The sequence below is a fragment of the Mustela erminea genome, chromosome 5, assembly GCF_009829155.1.
Source record: "Mustela erminea isolate mMusErm1 chromosome 5, mMusErm1.Pri, whole genome shotgun sequence".
In the NCBI taxonomy this organism is placed as follows: Eukaryota; Metazoa; Chordata; class Mammalia; order Carnivora; family Mustelidae; genus Mustela; species Mustela erminea.
In genome coordinates, this window is record NC_045618.1 from 99579398 (window position 1) to 99606794 (window position 27397).

Genomic DNA, 27397 nt, shown 5'->3' on the forward strand with positions numbered 1-27397 from the left:
GTCAAGCGTATTTAGGAATGGGTTCATGCAAGAGGTAGCATCTGATATAAACTCTGAAGGGTAAGGAGACTCTTAAGAGTAGGAAAGAAATAACGTAGCGTGTAATAGCATGAACAAGAGAGTACAGTTCGATGGAGAACAGCGAACTCCTGGTTTGACTAGAGAAGAAGGTAAAAGAGAAGACTAAAAGTATAAGTTGAAGCAACACGGTGGAGGGTTTTGGAGGCCAAGATTCAGAACTTGTACCTAATGCTAGCTATATCAAAGGGCTTTTTTGCTTTTATTAAGATGTTTTGGAACCAGCTGGAAATAATGTATTGGCCTTCAAGTTTCATGCTTGCTAGGTCTGAAGATAATACATTTTGGAGAAACTCTCTCCTAGGAAGAAAAGTCCTCAGGCTCTGCTTATGAAACCATCCTGAGCTACCAGACGCAAGAGGAAATGTATAGAAAGTGATGCTCTACGAGTAAAAAGAATTAAGAACGTCCTTCATGCAAACGCTTGTCAGAGTTCAAAGAAATGTACAGGATAAGAAGGACTTACTTTATCTTCAAGCTCCAGTCTCAAGTGACACAAGTCCCTGTGATGTTGTTCTTTCATCTGTTCAATGGCCAGCTCCGCCTCGATGCTCATGTTCAATGGATTGCATTCTTCAGAACTGAGCCCTGAAAACACATGGGATCTGTTGACCCTGTGGCAGATTCTTTCAGTAACACAACTGGCATCTGAGGAAGGGATGTCCAGCTTAAGGGATAATTTTTAGCCTAAATTACCACTAATGAGATCTACTAGGAAACCATAAGAACCCAAGAGGCTTCTTGTTTTCAAGCATTAAAAATGAAGGTGAATGGGCAGTACCGTAAGATTCTTTCATGGATAGACTATGTGCCAGACCTTAACAGAATCCATCTTTTTGTGAAGTAGGTGGGTAGGGGTGGAAATTCTTGTCTAAAGATGACCTTCTTAATGAAAATGCCATGGAGTGAGGTAATTCGGTGACACCAACCCTCCTTCTATCCCATCCAACAAATACTACGGGACAAATTAGCAAAGCGGCAATGTGGTAGAAGGCGCCTGGAGGCATTACCTTCATGGGTCAAGATCTCCAATCCCCCACTCAGTTACAGAAGATCGAGTATTATAGTATTGGTTCCCTATGGTGCAAGTGGAACGCCATTTTCAATAATCAGCTCAAATTTTATAAATACAGGGCACCAGTTAGGAACCTAGATATAGGCAGTTTGGGAGAAAAATTCTCAACTCATACATATGGGTTCACTTCCTCAACTGCGCATGATGATGACTGAGAACAACACTGAAATTTGAAGTGAAAATTGGAGGCTGAGGCAGTACACAGACAAAATGATGATGTCTAATACTATGTGGAAGTCTCTGAAGGGAGGGGATTCAAAAAGGCTTTTCGTGTGGGGGCCCATAGGCAGATAGGAGAAAGAGCCCATCTGGCACCTGGGATTGACAGTCTTGCCTTGGGGTTTCTTTTCACATATTGTTTCTTTTCAGGTGGCATAGGCCCAATGTGAGAAGTGATACTTGGGGTGTAAGCCTCCCCAAGATGGCACAGCTTCATACGCCTATGAGGAGAACCCCCAACACTATGAAGAAAGTCCCAGAAAAGCTTTGAGATGCATCATATGATCAGCTGGGTTCCATCCTCACACTACAGTAAAGCCAGTGATCACATACTCAGAACCACAGGAAAGGTCTTCCGCTCTGTCCCAGTCCCCTCCCCAATCCCTTATTTATTCTAGAATGAATAGATAAAAAGAGGAATAAACAAACCTTCTAAGAACCTGTACTTCTGTAGCAGTGGGGAAGACCATAACAGAAGAATTTATCATGAGCCCTTTCTGAAATGCAAACTCAGCACAGGAAGGAGGAAAACAGCTAATAATGAATGTAGCAGGGCTAACTCTGCCTTTCCACCTCACCACTCAAAATCCTCCTCACAGGCACAGTCAGCCAACATGGACTTACTTGTTGTTTTACAGAGGCAATGCTGGTATTTAGCGCAGCCAGCATAAGAAAACCAAATTCTGGTTTCTGCTTGGCCTATTCTCCAAAACCATAACCATACTGCTGAGGCACTCAATAAAGGGAGGACTCTGCAACAGCTCAGTGTCTGAATTCTAATGCTCACAAGGCCTTAGACTCTCAGAATTGTGGTTAGTTGTTTTTGTTTTGTTTTGTTTTGTTTTTTTTAAGTAAAACAAATATCCTTGTGGTTTGATTTTTCCATTCTTTTGTTGATACACGTAAAAATCAGATAGAAATATTTTCATAAAGACTTTAAAGACAAATGAAAAAATAGACCACAAGTGAAATAGCTCAAGAAAATAGTACTGCCAGGTTTTGTTTTGTTTTGTTTTTGTTGGTTGCCAAAGTTGTGCAATTTTACAACAAACATGGCCCTAAAAGCAAAAACTGAAGCCCAGCCTCTGGAAAGATGATGTCAAATGGCTTACCCTGGTCAGGCTCCATGCAACCCCCATTAGCATCAAGTTCTTCGGACAGTGAGTTCTTCAACGGAAGTCTCAACACTTTGCCTTGTGTACGAAATTCTTCCAGCTCAGACTGGAGTTCATCCACTTGGTCTTGTAATACCTTGAGTTTAAAAACCAACACTAGTCTTATATGTGACAGCAAAAGCACAAGCAGCAAAAGACAAAATAAACTGGACATCACCAAACAAAAAACCTTTTGTTTCGAAGGGTATCATGACAGTAAGAAGACCACCCACAGAGTGGCAGAATAGTTTTTGCAAATTACGTGGTCTGATAAGGGACTTGTAACTATAATATATGAGCCTACAATATATAGTTACTACAACTCAATAATAAAAAGACAATCCATTTAAAAATTAGGCAAAGGATGTCAGATAGATCTTTTTCCGAAAGAGGGATGCTGATAAGCACTTGAAGAGATACTCAAAGGCTTCGTCATCAGGGAAATGCAAATAAAACACTCAGTAAGGTACCACTTCATAACCCCGAGGGATGGCTCGACTCCAAAAGCCACAGCCAGAAGAACTGTTGGCAAGGATGTGCAGAAACTGGAACACTCATATTGGTGGGAATGTAAAATGGTGCAACCCTCTTGGGAAAAGTTTGGCAGTTCCTCCAAAGGTTAATCATGCAGTGATCTTCTAACCCAGCAATTCCTCTCCTAGCTAGATACCCAAGAGAAATGAAAACCTAGCCACACAAAAACTTACATACAGATATTCACAGCGGCATTATTCATAACAGACTAACCCCAATGTTCATCAACTAATGAATGGGTAAATAAAACGTGTGTAACCATATAAGGGACTAGAACGCAGCAACAAAAGGAAGGAAGGGCTGATGCATGCTACAACAAGGATGGGTCATGACAACATTATGGTTAAGTGAAGGAGGCCAGCCACTACCGACCATGTATTATATGATTCCATTTACATGAAATGTAAAGAACAGGTGAATCTACAGAGACAAAAAGTAGATTACTATTTGCCTAGGGAGAGATTATAGCTAAGTGGAGTGGGAGTTTCTTTTTGGGGTGATGAAAATATTCTAACCTTGATTATGACAATGATTGTATAATTCTATGAATATACTAAAAGATACTGAACTATACACCTTACATGGATGAATTGAATGGGTGAATGGTATATAAATCTATTAGAGAAACACTTAGTGAATTTGGGGATTTTGGGGAGATAGAGATGACAGATTTTACTAAAGAAATCATAACTTTGAAGATCTATAAGGAAAATACCTCTCTTTGATTAGAGCCTAGAGTCAAAACTTAATTGTAAAAGTGGCACTAATGTTTCATTTCTTCTTTCAAAATGTGCACATGTATTTCCGGGGAAGGCAGCCCATGAGCACCCTCGTAAGGATGTGATTGTTTTCCTCGTTTCTGCATGAGTACAATTTTCATCTAAAGTAGTTATTAGAACTGTTATATTTACCCTTGTTAAGAGCCACAAGTGTTTGTGATTTAAGGGGAAAAAAAATCCCAAATTCCTAAACTTAGGAGAGTTACTTAAAAAAAAAAAATCAAAGATTCCTATTATTCATAAGGACGTTTTTGTCTTTTCTGGTAGGAATGTATAAGGATTTATTGGCTGAAGACTTGAGTGGTTTTGCTTCATTTGCATTTTGTAAATAAAATAAGGAATGTACTCAGAAAAAAAAAAAACCCAAAAGCCACAGGACAAAGCAAATTATATCTGATTAGGTCTGTGGTGTTTCATTAAGTAAGGCTCATTTTGGATAAGCCCATCAACATGACCATGTATTTCTCCACTTGGAATGAAATGATATTCTCCTCTAAGCACTAGCAATTTCTGACCTAGATAAAACAGACTTAAATGCAGTTTGCATGATTTCCTAATATTTTGGGGATACAGCTAACGTTTGGGTTAAGTGCTTCCTAGGTCCAGGCTCTGTTCTAAGCACTTCACAAATATTCACCCATTGACTCTTCACAACAAGCTACTGAGCGGGTACCCTCATGTTTCCCGTCTTACCAATGAGGAATTGAGGCGCCCACAGATTATTAAGTGACCTGCCTATGGTCACTAGTAAATGGTGACATGGGCCTTGAACCCCGGCCCTCCTGCACCTGTTGGGTTCTCCTTAGTCACTCACCCTGCACTGCTGCTCATATTCGTTTCTCATCTGGGTCAGCCTCTCCTCTTGCAGAAAGAATTCAGCACTGCTGGGATCAAGGTCACCAAACTAGAAACAGAGAAAGGGCATGGTTTTCATTTTCCCCAAGTATCTCTCTTGGACCTTTAACCCACCAAAAGCCCCAGATCCTGGTGTTCACCCAGAGGATGGTCTCTTGACCCAGAGGATGGTCTCTTGAGTATGAAAGGAATGTGATATTTAAGCAGAACATTACCAACTGCATGATGGGAAGATCACGTCTCAGCACTAGGCAGTATTTTCCCTCGTATCCAAGCTCTGAAATTATATCCCTGCCAAACCAACGGCCTCCTTGAGCCATCAAAATACTTCTCTAATAGAAATTTCCTTGGGGGCATTGCTTCTGCACTTTTGAGTAAACTACACTTTGGGCTGCGTGTCAGGAGATCAAATTTAAACAGATTTACCTTTTCGGCTAGCACGTTTTCCAAATTTCGCTGGAGTTTGTTTGTCAGATTCTCATACTCTGCCAACTTTTCTGCATTTTCCAGAAGCTCATTTTCTAGACGACTGTTCTCCTGAAGAAATACGAAGAAATTAAATGGGCACAGAATTAAAAATAAGCAAAGTGTCAAATCTTTTGGGAGGATGCATAAATTAATTTGTGCTCTAGATTGAATTTGTTCATCTTGAAAGTTTCAGTAGATTAGAGAGGACAAAAGTAAATATAAAAAACTGATATTTATCTATAACCCAAAAATCTACCTCCTCTTTCTTTGATCTTACAGAACGATGCTGTCTAATATGGTAGTGACTAGCAGTCACATGTGGACTTGAAATGTGGTTATATGAGATACACTCTAAGTGTGTAAAATACTCACTGGACTTTGAGGAAGTAGTGCAAAAATGCAAAATGGCTTAATAATACTTTTTATATCTTGATTATGTGTCAAAGTAATGTTTTGGAGATACTGGATTAAATAAAAATAACTCAGGATTAAATTCACCTGTTTCAATATGGCCATTTGAAAATTTGAAGTTCCATATTTGGCTTGCATTGTATTTCTATGGGCTAGTGTTGCAATAGAGTATTTATTGACATCAAAAACATTCTCAATATATTGTCAAAATTGGTAGCAGGATATCTTGTTCATCTGATAGCAAAAAAGAACTCAGAAAAGTTTAAAAGGAGAATAATGAACATTGCTTTTATTTACTGATAATATAGTTTGATTTATATTTACAATTTTATTTTGGCTTAAAGATATAAAAGCTACACATAAAGATTTTTCATTACTTGTATGTTTAAATTATTATAATACAATAATACATCAACTGATGTCATAGAAGATTTTTTTTAACCTGTATGTATAATAATTGTTAGAGAGATTTCTAGTCACACTTGCTTAAAAAAATAAATAAATAAATAAAACCTCCCAGACGTGCATTTTAACATATGTTCTGTTCCAGTGTTAAAGGCTGATTGGAAGAACATTATTTTCAGAGTCTATTTTGCCAAGAGAATATAAAACCAGTATATTTTTAATACATTCTTGTTCACACCCTCACATAGCAATATGGAATAAAAAAAGAATGTGCTTGAAGTTTTTTTTTTTTCCTTAAAAAAAAAAAAATCACCTTCTCTCAAAATGCCAGTTCTAAAACTCTAATCTTTCAAAGTATGTCTAAATTTAGATGTCAAAACAGTTAGGAGTGATCTCTGTGTATCAGGCCTGTGCTGGTCCTCTGGAAACTAACAAGTCAGATTCTGTTACTGACCACAAGGAAAACACAGTCTGGACCGTGGGGAGGGAGACAGATATAGATACAATCATCTATGATGCCTTATCCTCTGGCAAGAAAAAAGCAAGCATCATGGGAATGAAAAAGTCATGCAGTCGGCCATGTTGGAAAAAGCAGTGAAGGAGCCTAAAAGCCCACTGAGGAACCGAGACAGGTGAGGGCAGGTGGGGGCCTACTGGCGGGACCTGCAGCTGGAAAAGCAGGAGGCCAGGCTCCCTTCCAGGGGCCTTCAGTGCTACCAGGCTGCACCTTAAGGGTAACAGCATGTTTTTTGGTCACTTCTTAAGTGAGGTAACTCTGGTGGCCGTATGGGGGTTGGGTAGATGGAGAAAAGGTGCACAGAGGTCAGCTGAGAAATTCTGGCGAATTTGAACCTGTGCAGAGGCTGCAGACACGAAGAGGAAGGGGATAAATCCGAGAGACCTTTCAGAACATCAACAGGTCTGAGAGATCGATGAATGAGGACAACTGAAGATCTTAGCTTCTGTGACAACACATGGTAATGATGGAGACTAAGGAGGAAATTCCGAAAAGGAACCAATTTGATGGTGAGAGTGGGAGAATTCACTCAGTTTTTGACGTGTGGAGTTTCAGGAACAATATTTCATATTCTACGTATATTTATTACCTTACAAACTCCACATATTTAAATATGCTCTGAGGTAGACATCACAATGACGCCATTTTGGGGCATCAGGAAACAGGTTGGGATAATGTGACCAAGCTTTTCCAGTAAGTAGTGGTATCCAGAATGGAACTCAGCAGTCTGAGTCCACAGCCAACCCCGTTTAGACTACACTGTACCATATCAGAGTCCAATAAAGAGAAAGATCGCTTCTTCTCTGAGACACAGGAAAGGAGAGGAGGCTGTATAAGGCAAAAGCCATATTTGGAAGCAAAGAAACAAAACTGTTGAGCTGTGTGTGGCAGAAGACAATACTATCTGCTCTGACCTGGGGTGGGAGACAGGGAAGGGAGAGGAGGGCGTTGACCAGGTGGAAGGGGGAAGAACAAGATACACTAATCAACACTGTCGGCAAACCAGAAGCCTGGCTCCTCCTGAAATCTGGATCCCAGCAGGGGCTTGGCCATGTCTGGGTCGTGACCAGCAGGGCAAACTTCCAGGAATCCTGGGACTCAGTCACGTACAGACCCACCCTCTTATAGAGCCCTAGTTTTCCGGCAGTATCCCCAGCAGGGACATAGGCCAGAGACCTTCCTAGGAGGATTACCTTTAAAGAGAGAGCAAGGCGGTCCCGGATGTAGTTCTCTTCTGTTTTTGCCTTTTCGATTTCCTGCTCAAGTTCCAAACGCTGCTTGCCCACCTGCTGCAGGATCTGTTCTCTCTCCTTCCGGAGTTCATTCTTTAAGGCCGCTATCCGTTCCTTATACTCTTCATCCAGTTTCCTGTGAGAAGGGAAGACCAACGAGCTGCCATCCAATCCCTCGGAGGGCCTCTGCAGATCCACCAAAAATGGAAACACAGGGTCACAGAGATGGGAACCTCCTTAAAGGATCTAACATGCCCTGCTTTCCTCTAGGCTTGACTACACCTACATTGCCCCAGCCCAGGTGTGGCCATGCAGGTGGGCAGGCTGAGTCCCACCTCGAGAGGCCAGGGTGGCAGGAGGGAGAGCTGTGGCCCTACTGGTCACACCTGAGGTTGTACTCATTCCGCCGCTCTATGGCTGCGTGGTGATCGTCCACCTCTGAAGCCATGAGAGTCTTGAGCTTCTCAGCCTTGTCCAGATCTGACCGTAGCTTCTCCTTTTCTCTGACCACTTGGTCAACCCGCTCCCTAGAAGGAGAAAGAGAACAAGTTCAAGAGAAACTGTCTTGAAGCAACAAGGAGATCCAGAAAGGCTCTCATCTGGCTTGCTTCGACACAAAGCCAAAACCAAGACAACCCAAACCCTTCCAAAACAGAAAGACATTTCCACGACCCCCTTCAAAAGCCTAACGCAAATCTAAGTGCTACCTGGTTTCCACAGTAGTGAGGTGCGAGGACTTGAGCCACATGTGTGCACAGAATGTGTCCCGGGCATCTAAAGGACGTGTGGCTCGAGTGGGAAAGGGAATGGGGCAGATGAACCTTCTACTCAACTCACAGCAAATGCCGGATCTCAGCCTTAAAGCTGGCCAGAGCTGCCTGGTGGATACCATTTTTGGTGACCAGAAGTTCATTTTCAAGAGCCAGTGTCAATTCTGTCAGGTTGACATTTCCATCAAGGCTAAAATCCAAGGCCTAGAAATCACAAGTTGAAGATGATTACAGGTTCTGTCCTCTAAAGCAGAAGCAGGGGAGGGCATACACACTCAGAGAAGTAGACTGTATAGTCAAGAAGCTGGATAATTACGTCTTTAGTGACTGCTTAGGGGCCATCTTCATCTAAGTTCCCTCTGAGGAAAAAATAACGTACTTATTTGCATGTTTAAAAAAATACCATCTGGCACTGTAAATAAATACAACAATATGAATCTAATCTTTATCAACCAGAGATCCGTTAAAAAGCATTGCACTTCTCAATAGTTTAGGATTTATGAACATGGAAAGTAGTTAGCAACAGACTCCTGGTCACACGGGGTAAGAAAAGTTACCTCTTATCTCTGAGATCTTATGAAAAGATCTCAAGAAATCATTAAGGAGAAATCAAATCAAATCAGTTTCAAACGTTTTGGAATTTTCAACCCTTCCCCAATTTGTCCTATTTGTCCCATGTTAGCTGCCATACCTTAAGGATCTCCTGGCTGTTCTCAATGCCCTCTTCCTGCCAGGAGTCGAGTATCTTCTCCACTGACGCATAGCCCATCCCATCATCCAGGCAGGAGAAGACCCGAAACCCAATGGTACTTGTCATCACCGATGGGGTTGTGGTGCGTCGGCCACTCTCATCGAAGGACTGGAAGAAGAAAGAGACTTAAGCCAGATGCTGACCCAAACTGGACAGTCCTGACCACAATGAGCAGGAGACATGTCTCTCTAACACTACTAGAAAAACAAGTCATACAGCCCCTTTGATCCTTCTTTCCCAAGTGAGTCAAGAATGCAAAGCTTATCAAGAACAGTCCATCTGGTAGCGAGTCCCTCAACATAGAAGTGTCTGCTTAACACCAGGTTTCTTCTGATCCACAGCTAACATTAAGGAGCCTAATTAGTGGCTTCCCGCTCTGTAATTTATGGTCACTTTTCAAACCCAACTTTTCCTTCCCGGTGGTTTAGTCTGTCTTCTCCTTTGGCTTCTTTCTCTTCCTCCTCCTCCTTCTTTAGACAACAGGTTAATTTATTAGAAATGATTCAAATGGGTTCTAACTTCTACCCACAGAGAAACCACTTCCTATTGCTTTTCTTACCTGCATGGAGAGGTGCCTTTTCAACTGTCTGTAGGGAGTAGACGCTGATGGTGTGAGGGATTTTCCATTTTTGAAAAGGCCATAGAAAAAATCTTCTACACTCATTGTACCGTCAGGATCAAGATTATGGAAGACTTCCTCAAGCATCTAGAAAACAGTAACCACTTACTTTCAATATTTCCCTGAAAATAACACAAGACCAAAGTACATCTGTGGTCAGTAGAACTGGTGCACCACTGTTGACCTTAGAGCTCCAGGAATAGAACACGTCCCTTTATTCTCATTTCACTGAATTTATTTTCCTTTTCAGTAATATGTTCTTCCTCCTCCACTTCCTTCTCCAAGTAAATGTCCATTTTCATAATCTTATGCAATTTAACAATTACCTGTTTTTTCTTTTATTCGTACTCTTCAAATGGGTCGTCTGTAATGTTGCTATACATTAGTCTATGGATTAAAAAATTACTTAAAAAAATATAAAGGTCTACCTTCCCAGTGTTGTAATAAAAGAAATAAGCTTGGATTGGGGGCAGCTGGGTGGCAGAGTCGGTTAAGCATCAGACTCTTGATTTCAGCTCAGGTCATGACTTCAGGGTCATGAGATGGAGCCCCAAGGCCAGCCTCATACTGGGCATGGAATCTGCTTAAGAGTCTCTCTCTCCCTCTGCCTCTCCCCAACCTCTCTAAAAAAAAAAAAAAAAAATTTGTTTTTTTTTGACAATCATTAAGCCATTATATTGTGGTGACTCTACATGATATTTTGCTTATACTGAATTTTTGAAATTGGTACATTACCACAGCAGAATTTGGTCTGGGACAGACTGCAATGATCTAAGAGTTTGGGTCTGAAACCCAGGACCTGGGATTTAGAGCACTACTTGGACAGCAATGCATGTTTTGGGTTTTTATTTAATGCTTTAGCGCAGGAGAAATAAGATCAGCTGAGATGGATTTGTGCGTGTTCAACAGAAGGATCCAAAAGATGTAAAGAGAAGGGAATTTTGTCTGGCTATTTTGTACCCTCTAACAATAACCAAGTGGTCCTCATCATGTAACCGGGGAAGGAAAAACCGGACTATAGTCCCTTCCAGAGGCTTGCCTAGGAGGTGGTTTGTGCCCTAGCTAAACAGAAGAATATAAAGGGATGAATAAAGCAGCATGAGTCACTGACACCACGAAACAGGGAGGAAAGGCAATGACCTCCTTTTTCCTGACAGCTGGATTCCTCTTTACTTTGGGGGCTAAGATTTTTCTATACAGAAACCTCTCCATTGTACAAATCGCCTAACGATCTTGTTAAAATGCAGATTCTGCTATCATGGGGCTGATATAAATCTGGGGGCAGGGGCTCCAGATTCTGCATCTCTGACAAGCTCTCAGGTGATGTCCATGTTGCTGAGTGGCAAGGGAACCGATAAAAAGCAGCAGAAATACTCTTGAGGCAGTAGAGTCTGCAACCGGGTCCATTCTAACAAAGGTCTCTTTGTGACACATCTTCAAATTTTGAATATTCATTTCACCAGTCTGGACTACTGCTAGGGTTTGTCGTCTCATAACTGTTAATTTTATTATTTGTGGAAGTGCCTGAGGCATTTATCTCAAATGCTTCTTTCCAAGTCACATCCAATAGGAAACATCTGTTTCTATTCTTTTTTTTAAAATACCACTTCCTCTGGAGAGGTCTCTGAAACAAGAAACCATTCTTTTCTTTTCTTTCTTTCTTTTTTTTTTAAGAAACCATTCTAAAGAGTGGAAATCTCTGGAAGAAGAACAGTTCCTAAGAGAGAATTAAATGGTAAAACTAATGGAAAAGTATTTGGGGTGAGATTCTGAGGTTACTAAGATCTCTTAGCATTTCTGTCTCATTCTTACTGACCAAAAGACCACTTTCTTGGAGGTCCACCAAGCCTGAAGTCACAGTAAATCCAGGTGTGCTGACCAAAGTTTAAGCATGATTTTGACTCCAACCTTAGCTCCACACTGCTTGGTCTTGTGACCTCGGCTAAGCCTATGCATAGTTTCCAAAATGCCTAAAAACCCATTGCCTCATCCCTTCAAAATGGCAGAGCAAGTGAGTCCAACTAGGAATTGGACACAGCAGAGCGGACAAGTGGCAAAGAGATGCCTTTGGACTCTGGAGAAAGCAGGGTTGGGCTGAACAGAATACAAGGCAAATGGGCATCAACAGGGGTACCCCCCCGGGCCCTGGACAGGAGCCAAATCTAGAACTCTGAGGACATTCTTACTCCTCATGACACACCAGCCGGGTCTCAGATGTTTGATTTCCCAATGTGTCAGTTGGGAAATGATGCATCAGATTAGGGTTAACAGACCCAAATACCCAGAGAGGCCAGGAAGGTGACGTAGATAGATGAGGCTGGGTGGTCTTCAGATATCACAGAGTGGCACCATTTAAAGCGGGAACTGAGGGCGCCTGGGTGGCTCAGTGGGTTAAGCCGCTGCCTTCGGCTCAGGTCATGATCTCAGGGTCCTGGGATCGAGTCCCGCATCGGGTTCTCTGCTCTGCGGGGAGCCTGCTTCCTCCTCTCTCTCTCTCTGCCTGCCTCTCTGCCTACTTGTGATCTCTCTGTGTCAAATGAATAAATAAAATCTTTAAAAAAAAAAAAAAAAAAAAGCGGGAACTGAGCACATGAGCACAAGCCCTGTCCAAAGGAGCTAGCCAGTCGCCTCCCACTGCTAGCAGAATGGAGTCAAATACTCTGGTTCTTAGAAAAATCTCCTAATTTAAAAAAAAAAAAAAAAAAAAAGTATAGCAAAAGTTCAGTTTTAAACATTTGGCAGGCCTAAAGAGAAGACCAAAAGCCCCCCAAATTTGGGCCATATTTGGCATCTAGGGCCATAATTTGCCATTCCTGCCCTAGAGTTGTCCTTGCTTCTGGAAAGCAGGGTACATGAGATAGGCAATGTAGTTCCCCTTCAGGGTAACAAACAGCAGGGACATCACTTTCTTTATCTATAAAATGAGGAGAGAACTAAATCCATAATTGCTTTCAGTCATGAAATCCCATGATCCCAAGTTGCAGGGTGATGAGATCATCTTGAACTTTCAGCTCCTCTGTGGTCTAGAGCCAGTCGTATGAAGTACTATAGTATTTCATGATTTTTTTTTTTTTTTTTTTTGGCGGGGGAGACATTAAGTAAAAGCTATATTGAATGAGCAATCTTTTACTCATTCTCGATCAGAGGAAAATAACCAGCTGTGCTACTTCTCTTCCTGGGCTTTGGAAACTCCACCATGGAAGAAAATGCAACCCCCCGCAAATGGCTACAGATTATCCCAAGAATTGCTCTTAGAGAAATAATCCAAGTGTGTGCAATATTTCTTGGCAAAACTGCCCAAGGCTCTGCATACTGCGCTGGTTTACAGTATGGAGGATGAATTTAATTTTATGATTCAACAACCAACCCTGAAAAATAAATGACCACTGAGCCATTAAGAAGGTAGTCAAAGGGCACAGAACAGTCACACATTCTAGGGAGAAGCAGGGAAAAGGCTTTTCTGCAAATTCGGCTATTTGGTGGCTTTTGATGATGAATATCTTTCTGGCTTAGGAAAATAATACCACGTAGCCCCCACGCAAGCAGAAAGTATGGTTTGAAACATCATTATAACCCAAGACTTCCCCAACTATAACTGCAGCCCTAACCTCTGAGTCCCTCCTTGTTTTCAACTCTTGGAAAAACACATCTTAGAATTACTTCTCTTCTCATGTTTCACGGCCGTTCAAGAATGCAGTCCTGGCCGTTCCCCTCTTCATTCTTCAGAAAAGATAAAACTCAGAATCTCAGCAAGCAGGAGTCTTTGGGTTTCCTTCAAGATTCTTCTGTGTCCCTTCAAAACTACCAACCTACCCCTTTCCATTTCTTCATGACCAGAAAAGTGTGATGGCTCCCGGCTGGGCCCCTCGCACAGGCCGTTCTGACACCAATATGCCCCACAAGGAAAGCTCAGACCCACCTCAGTATCCAAGTTTGTCCTACTGAAGAACCCATGGTTGATACGGAGATCTCTCCAAAAACCTAAACTCATCAGCCTGGCTTTTGAAATAAACACTCAGCCAGCTCCCATTCTCTCAACTCCCTGTGTCATCTGGCCTCGGAGTCTTTCCCACGTTTTGCTCAGTGAAAGCTACTTCAACAAATACATTTGACATGGTGGCTGCACTGAGGTCATGGCTGATAATGACGTGGGGTAACACGCTTAGCACAGTGAGGGGCACATCGTGTGTGCCCAGGAGGTGTCAGCTATTGTCAGGGTTGGTCCTCCCCCCGCCACTCCCCATAACACAACATGAGCTTCTCCAGAAAGAATCTTCATGGCTTACTTCCTAGGAGAAAAAAGAGACTAGAGTCTCCGTAACATGCTGCAGGAAGCCAAAACATGGCTGTTCCTAGCCTGTGGCCTATCTAGATTTTATCATGATTATTATTCCTGAATGAAAACATGGCTCAAGGCTTACCTCTCCATCCACATTCTGCAGACCGTACTGCTCACAGATGGAGACCAGCTTCTTTCGGTTCAGGTGGCCATCACGGGTGATCCCCAAGTCTTCACAAACTTCCTGTAGTTTCTCTTCTATCCAGTCTTGGGGAGCGGAAGACCCACTTTGTGAGGCATTCAAGTCATCTGGGTTCCAAAATCTTAACTGACCTGAAATAAAAACATCTATTGTGCTGTCCACAAAGGAAGTGCAAGGAGAGCAAGCCTATCCTCAAAGAGAATTGTGTTTTGTAAAAGTTGGTATTACAGGAACGAGACTATTGATGCTGGTTCCATTTTGATATGAATGTGCAGCTCAAATGAAATGGAACCACGGGTTCTTGGGCTGCAACTAGAGCCAAGAGGCACCTTCTTCTACACCACGCAAGAAACACCTCTCGCACAGGCATACAAAGGTTCTAGGTTTGTTTTCTTCCAACTGAAAGCATGCACAGGCTTCAGGCTTTGGTGTGATTGGAAGAGAAGGCTAGCTGAGAACCAGTCCAAAGAGACTTCTATGCCCTGCCCCAACTATAGCTGCCAGACGTCACTATCGCCACTCCTTCGAGTCCAAGCATGAGAACTGCTTTTACTGAGAAGGAAATGATTTCATGATAAATATCAAAACACAATAATTAAAAGTCTCAGAATTAGCCTCTTTTTAAATCTTTACACCTTTAGATATTCTGCCCTACAAACCCACTTGAAAGAGTACATGGTTGTAAAATGCAAGTGACTCATCATCTAAACATTAAGGATAGGGTTTATTTGAGCACTTAAGGGTCAGACTTCCCATTTAAAAATCAAAATGTATTTATCCTCTATTAAAAGTTCTCACTTCAAGTTAAATTTTTCACTTGCGCGTTAGAGATTTATGAAGTCGTTACTGAACCATGAGATAATTACTGGCACAATTTTGTGTGCCTGGAAGAACCTTATGAGGCTGAGAAGTGCATTTAGTGCTACCCTTACTATTTATTGAAGAAATTAAGCTCCTTACTGCTGTGTCTTTCCAGTTTAGACACAGTAATTACACTTAAGTGGAGTTTCACCAGGGTAGGCTGTGAAGGGGGGGGTTGCGCGGGAACGGGGAAGTTCTGTTCGCTGAACCACAGTGCCATCTGCTGGCCATGGAAGTCCAACAGGCTTTGCAGCGGCTTCAAACCATGGGAAACTTGTCAATGAGTGTGTTTTAAAAGGGCTCTATTTAGTTTTAGGACTGCCCATAGATTAATTTGAAAGTTTGTATGAGACAGTAATTGACCCATAAGTAAAATCCCACATCTTAGTTGCTATACCTTGCATGAGGTTAAAGGCTAGGGTTTTAAAACTATGAACGTTCCCCTGGAAATGAGGTTGTTCTCGTGAACGTTGTTCTTAAGGTTACTTCGCAGCTGGCCTCCAGCCTAGGAGTAGCTGTTGGGAAGAAGGCTGGGAGATGCAGGAAGTGGGGGGTGGAGAGTGCCCTGTGATGGGCAGAGCCGGACACACACTCAGTTCCTACCTTCTGCTTCATACTCCTCACTGCGTTGTGTCTTCCAGTGCTAGAGAAGGTGAGAGAAGATTAGCATGTTTTAGTACATATTCAGTTTTTCCAAGATCAGAGCACTTTCTGGTTCTGGAATCATCAGCTGGGTGAGTCCCATGACTCAGAACCCTCCAGGTGGGCTCTTTGGAGTCAACCAGCCAATCCAGAAGAGACTCCTAAAAAACACCAGGTAGCAGCCTGCTCTATTTCACTAGGGATTTGCCTTTCACATGTGCAAACTGACTCATTCAACAGCAAAACCTAGCACAGCCAAAGCAAATATTCAGAATCCGTCAACCAACAAAAAATTCATACCATGCATTTATGAATTTGTTCTTCAATGTGTACTGGGTGCGAGGTATTATGATACATCTTCAGAATACAACTATGAACAGAACAAACACATTTCTTGCCTCGAGAAGTTCATATGCTAATGAAGACATGCAGACAAGAACACAGAAACTACAGTACTGTAGCATATGAAGTGTTATGATGGGGAAATTCAAAATGTTATGAGGGTACCTCAATGGGATCCTCCAGACTCAGGAAATCAGGGTAGACTTCCTGAAAGAGGTAACATCTGAACTGAGACCTGAAGGGTGAGCTGAAGACAGCCAAGTGAAAAGGAAGGGACAGCCACTATTTGCTGAAGCACAGAGGCAAGAATGAGCCTAATGTGTCCATGACTCAGTGAGGAAGGAGACAGAGATGCAACCCAAAACAGGTAGGCCAGAAAGCTCAAGTTAAATAAAATTTGTTACTGGTAAAGTGCATAAGAAGCCATGAAAATTACCTGAACTGGACCAGTTTGCTGGACTACCATGCTGTGTTACTACTGGGTCTTTTTCAAGTCACAGCATACATCTGTAGTCCATGTACTACAGAAAAGCACCCAGCCAAGGGCACGAAGCAGAACCTAACTCCAGCCTTTGCTCCACCGACCAAGCACATCACAGGTCTACTTCCAGTCAGTGGCAACAAGGAGGTCCGCAGTAGCTTTTGGCTAGCTAGCAAGCTGCCTAATCACTCCTGCAGGGAGGTTCTACAACCATTGCAGGAAACCCTGTTGAGAAGGGGGTATTCCCCCTTTCGAAAGGGGCTGCTGTCTCAGCAGAGATCCAACTTGATGAATGAAGCTGCCTTTGATTACAAATACCCAGCCTTTCTCTGTGATGGCTGAACTACACAAATCGATCTGATTTCCTGGGATCCTAAAGAAACTCAACAGGAGAATACATCTTGTTAACTCCAGTTTGCAAGAGCTTGGATCCCTCACAGCAAACAGTGTGCCACCCAAAATTCTAAGCCGGAATGTTGACTTTCAGTATCTCATTCAAGCGGAGATGAGTTGAGGTCATCTACTTTCTTCTCCCCATACTCATTTACACTGGTCCTCTCCAGTGAACTAAAGGATAGATGTCTACCAGGGTTTCACAATTCCATATTTTAGTTAGAGACTGAAGCTAGCACCAGAACGTTCCCTCGGATCTGCCACACTATACCGAAACCCAAGCTGCCAATGCTGGGAGGGGTCATTCTCACCGTAAAGAACACGTCACAAGACCGTGACTCGAAATGCGGAACTTTACTACACATCCTTCAGATTATAACTGCAAGTCGCTAATACACATGGTAGTTATGGAAACAAAATTAGGGGACAGTGTGACTTTTGCTTGTCTGTGATTACAATTTTAGCAGTCCACATTTCCTCATAAAGACACACTGCTGACCCAGTAGAGGGAAGAGGCACAGTGGGGGTGGGGAAGGAGCAGTGGGGTAAGCAGCCCAACGTCCAGTTTCTTACACCTCTCGTTCCGGGCAGAATTTAACTGTTGTCATAGGAAATGATTTAAGTCAATAAAGCTCCACGAATAAAAGCAGCCTGCTTCTCTGTCCCGGCATATTTATTTCCTCACCCACAGAGCAAAGAATTAAATTCTTCTACTACTTTGGCACCCCACATTGTGAAAATATATCATTCGGCATGTCAGTTGGAAGCACCCTAACACAAATCCACCTGAAACAAATAAAATGGGTTTCTATGATCTAAGAACCATCATGCAAAATAATAAAACCTACTAAAATCATGAGCCGGGAACAATTTTTTAACAGCACAAGCGGACAGAAAAGTAACACAATTTATATCATCACTGGACCCAACAAGCAAGGGAGCCCCCACTAGGATACACAGATGGGAAAATGCAAACATACACCTTCAAAAAAACCCTTAGTAACAATCCCTAACATAATGAGGTGCGTATAGTGACAGAAAGATTTATTTCACATTTGCTCACTTCTCAATTCATTTTAAAATAGGAAGCACTTCGTTCAGAGGTGCGAGAGGCTCCAATATGCAGAGAGGCACGTGACTCTATGGGCCTGGATGCGTGTATCTGAGTCACTTCTCAGAACAGTATTCCCGGTATTGCCCTCCTTCCCTGATTCTTCCTCCTAATAAGAGTGTGGGGACATGGGAGCCAGACTGCTTTACCTACTGAATTTGGCCTGGACACATTTATGAATTGCTTTTGCCTCAGTTTCTCCATCAACAAAATGGGAATAAAGTAGTACATAGTTCACAGAGTTGGGTAGAATGCTTAGAATTGTGCTTGGCACATAATAAGCATGATAAGACCTTATTTTTATGGGGCATGTGTTTATGCAGAACTTATTACATTTATTTTTGCAGATTTTATTTTTATTACCATGTTTTAAACTTAAGGCGTTAAGTTGGGTGGCCCTGGGTCAGTATCAGTTATTCATATAAATTTATAAGAAAAATGCCAAGTCTGGCAGATATGCAAAGAATACAGACAGGCAACACAGTTAAACAAATATGGGGAAAGACTCATTTCAACAGCAAAGTATAAATTAAAACCAAGGAAACACTTTGTGCCCATTAAATTAGTAGTATTTAAGACAGGAGTCCTATTACCGTCAAGGTTATGATTTATTTAAAATAGGCCTGTTTAAATGTTACTGGTAGCAATGTGTATGGACATTAGCTTTTAGTAAAGAAAATTGCTTCATGTTTGAAAGCCATAAAGATGTTCATACTCTCCAACCCAGTAATTTCATGATTTCTAATGATAGTAAAAACAAAGGAAAAATGCATATGCATAGATATGTACATTTAGCACTTTTTATAAGAGTACTGAACACAATTTAAACTTTGAACAATGGAGCACAAAGTACAATTATACATCATAATATAGTCATTAAAAGTATAATTACAAAACCATATAGGAGATGGAAAAATGTTCTCTACACTACAACTGCTGCTGGCAAAAATATTTATACAATTAGACAAAGACTGGAAGGAAACAGACATAATCAGAATTGATGCATTTGGTTGAGGGAATGTGGCAAACAATTATATTTCCTTTGCTACTCTAGATGTTCACTGGGGTCCCTGGGGTGCTTGGGTGGCTCAGTCAGTTAAGTGTCTGCCTTCAGCTCAGGTCATAATCTCAGGGTCCTGGAATCAAGTCCTGCATCTGGCTCTCCACTCAGTGGGGAGCCTGCTTCTCCCTCTCTCTTGGCCTGTCTCCCACCACCACCCTCCCCTGCTTGTGCACTCTCTCTTTCTGAAATGAATAAATAAAATCTCTAAAAAGAAATACAAACAGGTCCAACTTTGTTTTTTCTTTTACCCACCTGCCCTCAAATCCTCACCAAATGAATTTCGTATGTTGTGGGGATGGGGAGAAAGAGGAAGAACTTCCCCTTGGCTACACAACCCTCTGTGATATCTGTGGCATCCTTCCCCCTGTGTCCTGGCAGGGGAGGCATCGCAGGAGGCCGAGGTGCCCTTCAAGAGGGTGGAAGCTGCTGCCGGTGCCTCCCGGTCTAAGCAGAGTGTGGAAAGATCAGGGACACTGGTCGGAGACTGGAATAGGGGCCTGAGATCATGACACACTAGAGGCAGCTTAACCTGGTGGCATCAGGTTCAGCCCAGCCTCCTAAAGGCCAGGCAAGCAGCTCGGGCAGCTTCAACAATCTCACCCAAACCCTCTGGGCAAGCGGTAGTGGGTAAGGGAGAACTTGTTAGAAAACGGCTAGGGTGACGATCACGCACGCATTTCTCCCATGGCCCTACGTAAGAAACCTAGATGCAAGCTAGGACCAGCCTTCTAGAAGCCGCAAACTTATGCTGAATGGCTGTAGTTTCATTCCGCAACTGCTTCAGTTGGAGATGGAGTTTGCTGCCCAGGAACGAGCCGTGCTTGTCCCCATTCTCCACCAAGGGTCTGTTCCTTTAGTAAGGGGGAGGGATAAGCACACAGTGGCTGAGTGTTTATTAAATTGCAATTTTGAGGGGTGGGTGGAGGGGGGGGGTTCGGTTCATTCATAGTGCATTTTTATTCCCACTGCCTGGAGCCTGCAGTTCCAATTAAAAAGCAAGGGGAGGGGGAAGGGGGGATGTCAGGTTGGAAGGTTGGGGGGATGAGCTCATTCGCCTACTAGAACAGCCCAATAAAAGGAGGCATCATTCTGGAACAAGGTCTTTTCACTGCTGCTGGTGTACCCAGTGCAGTGAAAAGCCTGGCAGGCACAGACCAGCCATGAGCATCGGAAGGGAGAGAATCTCCCAAATCTCTGGAAAAGTCAGGAGAGAAGGGAGGGACAATTGCGGGCATGTGTTCTCGAGACTAATTCAGAAAAGGGATTTTTAATTTTTCCCTTGAAGTCTTATATCACCTCTCGCTGCAGAAATGGATATTAATCAATGCTTCAAAATCATCCTGTGGGACTTTCAATGACTGCAGAAGCTGGAGGCAAAATGGTAGAGGACGTGATCACAGGGCTGAGCGGACAGACGGGGTTCAGTCCTGCTCCGGCACTCTGGGAGCCCTTAGTACCCAGCCTCAGCCACAAGGCGCGGGGCGGGGGGGGGGGTGTTGGTGAGCCACCCCGGGGGGAGGAGGAGGCATGAGCCTGGCACCTGGGATGTGTCAGCCACTGCTACTAGCTCAGCCACGATGATGTTATGATTAAGGATCTGGGCTCTGGAGCTGGACCCCCCCAGTTCCATGCTCCTCCCACTTATGTGTGTTCAACCTTGGCCTCGTTACTTAACTCCCCACCCGCCTTGATTATCTCACCATGCCTGCCTACAAAGGTGTGCTAATACTTGGAAGGCACTTAAAACGGTGCCTGCTACAAATTCAGATCTAAGTGTCTGTTAAGCAAATAAATATCACTATTACTATTCCTATTATTTGGGTGTCCAAAGCTAAGACAAGGGCAGAGAAAAGACACAGCTGATAGACCAGTGTCCGCTTTCAGAACAAACCCAAGAGAGACTGTAGAAATGACAGCTTGGAACACAGTAGTTGTGATGAAGCCGTCAATCTGTGATTCAACTTAGGAACAGGGCCCCCCAGACCCCTCCCCATGGGTGGCAGTGTCCCCTGGGTGGCCACAGCTGGCAGGGGTGGCCGGGGCTTCTGTATGACCGTGCCCAGCATGCTGGCCCACAGCCCCTCTGAGAGCAGCCAGAGGGGAGAGGGTCAGAGGTTGCTGGGCCCTGAGATGGCTGCTACAGAAAGCAGCCTCCAGCCCCCTCCCACCCGACCCAAAGCAGACAAAGGGAGCCCCGCACCCATTGCATGGGTTGTGCCTCTTCACATCTCCTGGGCCATTGTGGCCGGCGTTCTGGCTATCCTCTAGCTGGACCAGGGAGCCCCGTGCACATGGGCCACACCAGAGAAACTGCTTTCAGGAATGCTTTCTTGGGAGGGCCACCTGCTTTGCTGGACTGCAGAGCAGATGGCCTGAGCCTCTTGGAGCCCGGGCTTCTAGCCCTGAGGCGGGGGCAGCATCTGTAGCCTGCGGGCCTGGTGAGGCCCCCGCCCACAATAGCCCAGTCACAGCCCCCACCAGCCATCTGCTCCACAGTGCAGACCTGTGCCCCACAGAATGTATGGCTAATTAAAACGATTATGGGGGCGCACACGGGGTTATTCTTTCCCAGCAGAGGTGGCTGAACTGATCTCAGCAGCCTTAAGCAGATGTGTTGGTTTTGTTTTTTTTTTTTCCCTTCTCCTTTTTTTGAAAGGGGAAAGCCTTGCAAGCCTAGAGAAAGGAGGAAGGAAATTTACTGGGATAACAAAGCTCCCCAAACAAATGGAGCTGTAATGTCCATTTGACGAAGGCAGCACACTTAGGTGTCTTAGACTGTCTTAGGAAGTCTCTGGCAAAACCCACACAGAGATCAGTTTAGAAGAGTGCCTATAACCAAAAACTTGAGACCTTTCAAAACTACAGCATCTGTGGAATATGTAACGAATAGTTCTAAATGTCTATAAAGCCCTTGCTCTGAGCCAGGTCCTGGGAACCCAGGACGCCCAGCAGGGCCCCTGTTTTGGCAGGGACACCCTTCCTGGAACTTCAGTTCCTTTCTACCGCCCTGCCTTTGAAGGCACACCGGGCAGTGGAGGGCCTGACCGCCCAGCCCCTGATCTCTCCGCTGGGAACCCAAGGTCAAGCTGCTCAGTTGCCAGTCTTCTGCCTCAACCACAAAGCCAATCACCTCCTTAAGAGCTACAGGTAAGGACCACCGACAACAGGAGTTAATGTAGGATTTTTAACGGCACACACATGTAGAGGAGTCCTGCTACACTGTCAAAACACCTCCAGGACTGCCAGGGTGAAGAAATGCTGAATTTAAGAGTTTGAGCCTTAAGTCTCTCCTCCTACCAAGGTTGGGGAGTGTTCTCGGTTCACTGGGTTCTTAAGTCCCTAAGGAAAGGGGTTTTTAAACACATCTGCTCACCGTATCTTACTCATCAGAGCCGTTCTCGGTGGGTAGTGAACACTGCTTTTCCATTTGGAAAATAAACTTAATGGTATAGTTGGAAAATGTTACTCTTATCATTAAAATTAACTTGCTGATTTTTTTTAATTTGTTGTCTGTTTTATTTTCTAGTTGGAGAATCATTACTGGAAACTGCTGACCTGGAAGGACGTGGGGGTTGGGGCTGGACGCCAAAGGAGTTCCCTCTGGGATCAAGTCAGGAAGGCTTACCAGGACGGCAAAGCCTCAAAGTCTGAAAGCGGCAGTCTGTGTTCGAATGAGAGATACCTTATTAGCTTTGAAGGGACTTCTTTTTATCACTTTCAAGTGGTCTACTATTGCATCTTGAATGAGCATTTCATCTCCGGGAATAGCCAAAGGCTCTAATAGACTTAAGAAAAAAGAAAAGGAAACGCTGGAATTCCATTAAAAAAAAAAACAAAAAACCTATCTTGATGATGTCACATCGTTTGATGGGAATAAATGGCATCAGTAACGAGACTGCTTACTTTGTCAGACTGGAACAAGAAAAACTAATGGGAGGAAGGGGAAAATAGGTCCATTTCCACTACCAAAGTTCTTGGCAGACCTTCTCTCTGTTATTAACATGTTTGCTCCGGCATCAAATATTGCCTCTATACGATATAAATGAATAACTCATGAAGGTTAACGGCAAAGTTATGCACATAAGAAAATGAACATAAGGGGACCAGAAGTCAGTTTCCCACTGCTTGGCCAAGTTTGGTTTTCTGTAGGGTAGTAAAGCCAGTTTGGGGGGTTGGTTTGTTCCTTTCTGAGTTCTTAAACCCCCAGCACCCCTCCTCTCCCTCCCTCCGCAGGCCGGACACAAAGCGGTGATTGCATGGCCATTGTTGAGCAGACGAAGAAAATGGCTTCCACTTTTCTCTCGGGTCCTCACTTAAACTGCCTGGTTTTGGCTTACACTCCAATTGTCTATAGTTGAAGAAATCATTGTTTAAAGCCTCCTGCTCCCGATAATAATCTTACTAGACCTGCTTTACTCCCTGTGGAGGAAAACAGTTAACAAGGTGTCCCCTGTTTTCGACAAGGGCAGAAAGCAAAGTGGCCCTGCCCCAATTATATTCACGGAACCGCCTCGCCCACGAGGTCTGAGGAAGAGACTAGAACTGGGCATTAGTTTAGTTTCTTCCCTTTTCCACCTATCCTGAGAAGAGAGCACAAAAATAAAATTCAAGGTCATTTCAGTAGCCACTGCAGGTGTGCATATAAAAAGGGGGGAAATGTACTCTTTGGACCCTCAAATCTCACTTCTATTTCTTAACCAAGTAAAGCAAAAACCACCATCAAAATGGTCTCATTAATCACATCTTACACTGGAATCAAGAATGTGCCCTTTGTTGGTCTCAATTAATTCAGAATAGAATGTCCAACTGAACCGCCTTGAGTGAAAATAATCCCATAAAAAGAAAGAAAGAAAAGAAAAATCACCACTTTCCTTTCAATGCCACCTGAGATGAGCGGTCAGACTCCCAAGGGGAATGCATTTACCTGATAAACTCACTAAATGGGAAGGTGAACGCGCAATCAGCCGACGGTGGAAAACACTTGTCATTTGTGAACCATCACATTCTGCTTCGGGGTTTCCAAAAGAAATTTTGAAAGACACATTCTAGCACTGAAAATTTAGGAAGATTCTAGGTCTTTCCCTATGCAATAGCTGTATGGTCTTGTGAACCACACATGGCAGGGGAGGCGTGCTTCATAGCTAGGTAAGAGATTCTCTGTTTCAGCAGGAAAGAATCAAATTGCTGGAATAAAGCTGGATTGAGAGGATTAAAATGTGTACCATTTTATTCGTTCAACGTGCACGAACTACCACATCGAAAGCACCTCCTAACAAAGTTTATCGTCACATAGTCCATTCCGAGGATGAGGCCAAGGTGGTGAGCATTCAGTCCCCCGGGGCAACCACGTGTATTTCCCCCCAAGGCAGCGCAGCACGGGGGTGGACCGTGAGGGGTCATGAGAGGGATTCCAGGTAATGAACCAGGCCTGAAGCTTCCCATGGGACTTACATTAGAAGTAAGTTCAGTTGCGTGAAAGCAAACTTTACAATGGCATCCCTCTCATCGGTCTGCGTGTCTGTGTCTTCTCGGGTGGGAGGGAGGGCAGGAGTTGCAGAGAAGTACAACTGTGCCGCATTCCCTGTAATTCTGGTTGGACGTATGGGAGAAGGCCTCCCGAATAAGGATGCAGAAAAAATGTTGTGAGCCACTGACCCAGGGGAGAGGAATGGACTGTCAAACCATGGCAACTTCCCTATTATGGAATAACCCTCGAAAGAAGTGGGGGGCACGCGGTAGCGTTACTGTTTATCCCTTCAGATAATTGTCTGCTCACTTACCCCTATAGAAGGAGTTCCTAGAAGGAAGAAAGCCACCCCAGGACAGCTTTCAGAGGTGTCTGTGACACATTCCATTCAGTTGCCCATCCCCCTCCACATACTCAGATAAATAAAACAAAAGATTCATCCAAGAGCAAAAGTTGGTCTCCCGTTGCATAGCAACAGAAGGGCCTCTCCTCCAGGTAACTTTTGACAACAAGTTCAGGTCCTTTCATCGTCACCAAAAAACTCTCAAGTCACTTTAGAGAAAATCAGGCGTGTCTGAGAGCAGCAGGGACGGCAGAGACAGCAGTCTGACGGCAAGCTAGCGTTCTCACCTTTCCTGAGCCAGGTCCCAGGCGTCGAAGGAAACCCACAATCGAAACCAAGAAGGCCCATCTCCAGCTTCCCGTCTGACAACCCCTTGTGAATTATTCACGTCAGGAGACAGCTCCCCCACCCCCGCTCCCTCCTTCAGGACTGCCCAGCAACACCAAGATGAAGTATGAACCACTGGTAACAAACACACCCAAGAAATAAATTTTTAACACCCAAGGGCAGGAGACAAAAGGGCCTCCTCTTCCAAAGGGAAAAAAGAAGCCAATGGAAGAGTGAAGAACTCCTGACAGATTCTCAACTGCTTCTCAGCTGAGAATAAACAAACCCTGCAGGTTATTAAGAATGTTCTCCTCCCCACAGTTCCTGCGTGGGGACCACTCTAGCATAAGGAGGATGAGCAGGCACTCCCAAAGACACAAGGGCACTTCTAGGACAAGCTCGAGCCACCCAGAGCATGAAGCTCTGTTGGCCCACGAGTGGCCCGAGATCTCCGAGGTTTCTGTGGAAACTGGCCAGAAAACAGGAACGCTATCCTGACAGGACAGCGTGCCGTAGGACCGACATCCTGAGGAAACGACCTCACTGGACTATACGTATCCGTGAAGGCAGCAAGGGTGACAGATGGCGGTGGCTAGGACAAGAGTTGACAAGAGGAACTCCAAACATGTTACTCATGCAGCTCTTAAAGAGAGGAATCCCTCTGAGAACTGAGAGGCTCAATTCAGCTCACAAAACACTTCATTTTTAGGCAAGAAAGCATGTGGATGAACTTTGGCTTGGGTCCACCTTCAGCAATTTAAAATATGGTAAAAGGGGGTAATCCAATGCCTCTGTAAGGCTTTTGGGAGGCGGGATACAATGGACTGGCCAAGTCAGGTCAGTAGGGGTCCTCTGGGAGAACAAACATGGAGAGAAAGAACCCTTTGGGGCCTCTATCTGCTGTTCCATGGAGAGGGCTCACTGAGTACTAAAACATCTATCTACAGTGTCAGAAGGTCTCATCTACGAGGTCCTGGAAGACTAACGGGACCCAAGTAGCTGGCGTGGTGTGAAATGGTTCTCCCAATGTACGCTTTTACTAAGATTTTGCCCAAACTAGGCCTCAACTCTTACCATTATGTAAACATGAGCCCAAAGTCTCACTTTTTTTTTTTTTTTAAGATTTTTTATTTATTTGACAGAGAGAGAGATCACAAGTAGGCAGAGAGGCAGGCAGAGAGAGCAGGGGAAGCAGGCTCCCCACTGAGCAGAGAGCCCAATGCTGGGCTTGATCCCAGGATCCTGAGATCATTACCTGAGCCGAAAGCAGAGGCTTAACCCACTGAGCTGCCCAGGCACCCCCAAAAGTCTCACTTTTAAACAGTAAGTCTCACTGGAAATTGGAAGATAAAGCAAGGATGTAAGAAATAAGCTGCCAGCAACAAAATCAGCTCTGTCCAAGAACTTTCTGGGTACCCCCAGGTAGTAACTAGAAATTACCTTACCGAAAAATTAGTAATCATTTTATTCCTTACCACCAAATAATAATGCCTTGGGTACTGAAAGTCATCGGGAGACAAGAGATACTAGCCTTAAAAGTGTGTTCTATATAATGAAAGCTTACCCCCTAAAGTATTGAGACAGATTTTAACCATTTCTTCCCCACAGAGAAGTGTCTCAGATACATTCCACAGTACTTAGGGCTATGATACAGACTTTATGGAATAAAATGGTACCCTTCCTGACAGCAACATAATCATTATGGACACAGCAATAACTCAAGTAGGAAAACCACTTGCATCTCTGAAATTGGATATGCCAAATTTTTGTGCATGTGTTTTGCTGGGGAAAGAGCCTAATCTAAATCCTCACAGGGACCCAAAAAAGGGTTTAAAATTGAACCCAAGAAGGGAAGTAGCCTCTGTTCCAGACCGACTGGCCCCATGCTGTGGTATCGCAGGCAGTGTTCTCTTCGCTTCTCATGGCCTTTTCTGTCTTCAGCTGTCACCTCTCACCCATGACACTCTTACACCATTCTGGGGGTCTTTCTAGCTTTCTCTGTCTGCTTTTCTTCCTCTT

General features: G+C 43.9%; 1 protein-coding gene across 13 annotated transcripts in view; it reads right to left on the minus strand.

Annotated features, from left to right (window-relative positions):
- The window catches only part of NIN (ninein), a 95353-nt gene that overhangs the window by 33101 nt on the left and 34855 nt on the right, over positions 1 to 27397 (minus strand). For all 13 annotated transcript variants that reach the window (XM_032344172.1, XM_032344166.1, XM_032344165.1 and 10 more), the window contains 11 exons: positions 15813 to 15852; positions 14289 to 14479; positions 9808 to 9954; positions 9189 to 9356; positions 8565 to 8701; positions 8114 to 8254; positions 7689 to 7863; positions 5121 to 5231; positions 4654 to 4743; positions 2485 to 2623; positions 545 to 666 (listed from right to left, as the gene is read on the minus strand). In XM_032344172.1, the coding sequence (XP_032200063.1) occupies positions 545 to 666; positions 2485 to 2623; positions 4654 to 4743; positions 5121 to 5231; positions 7689 to 7863; positions 8114 to 8254; positions 8565 to 8701; positions 9189 to 9356; positions 9808 to 9954; positions 14289 to 14479; positions 15813 to 15852 (1461 nt within the window). The remainder of the gene's footprint in view (positions 1 to 544; positions 667 to 2484; positions 2624 to 4653; positions 4744 to 5120; positions 5232 to 7688; positions 7864 to 8113; positions 8255 to 8564; positions 8702 to 9188; positions 9357 to 9807; positions 9955 to 14288; positions 14480 to 15812; positions 15853 to 27397) is intronic.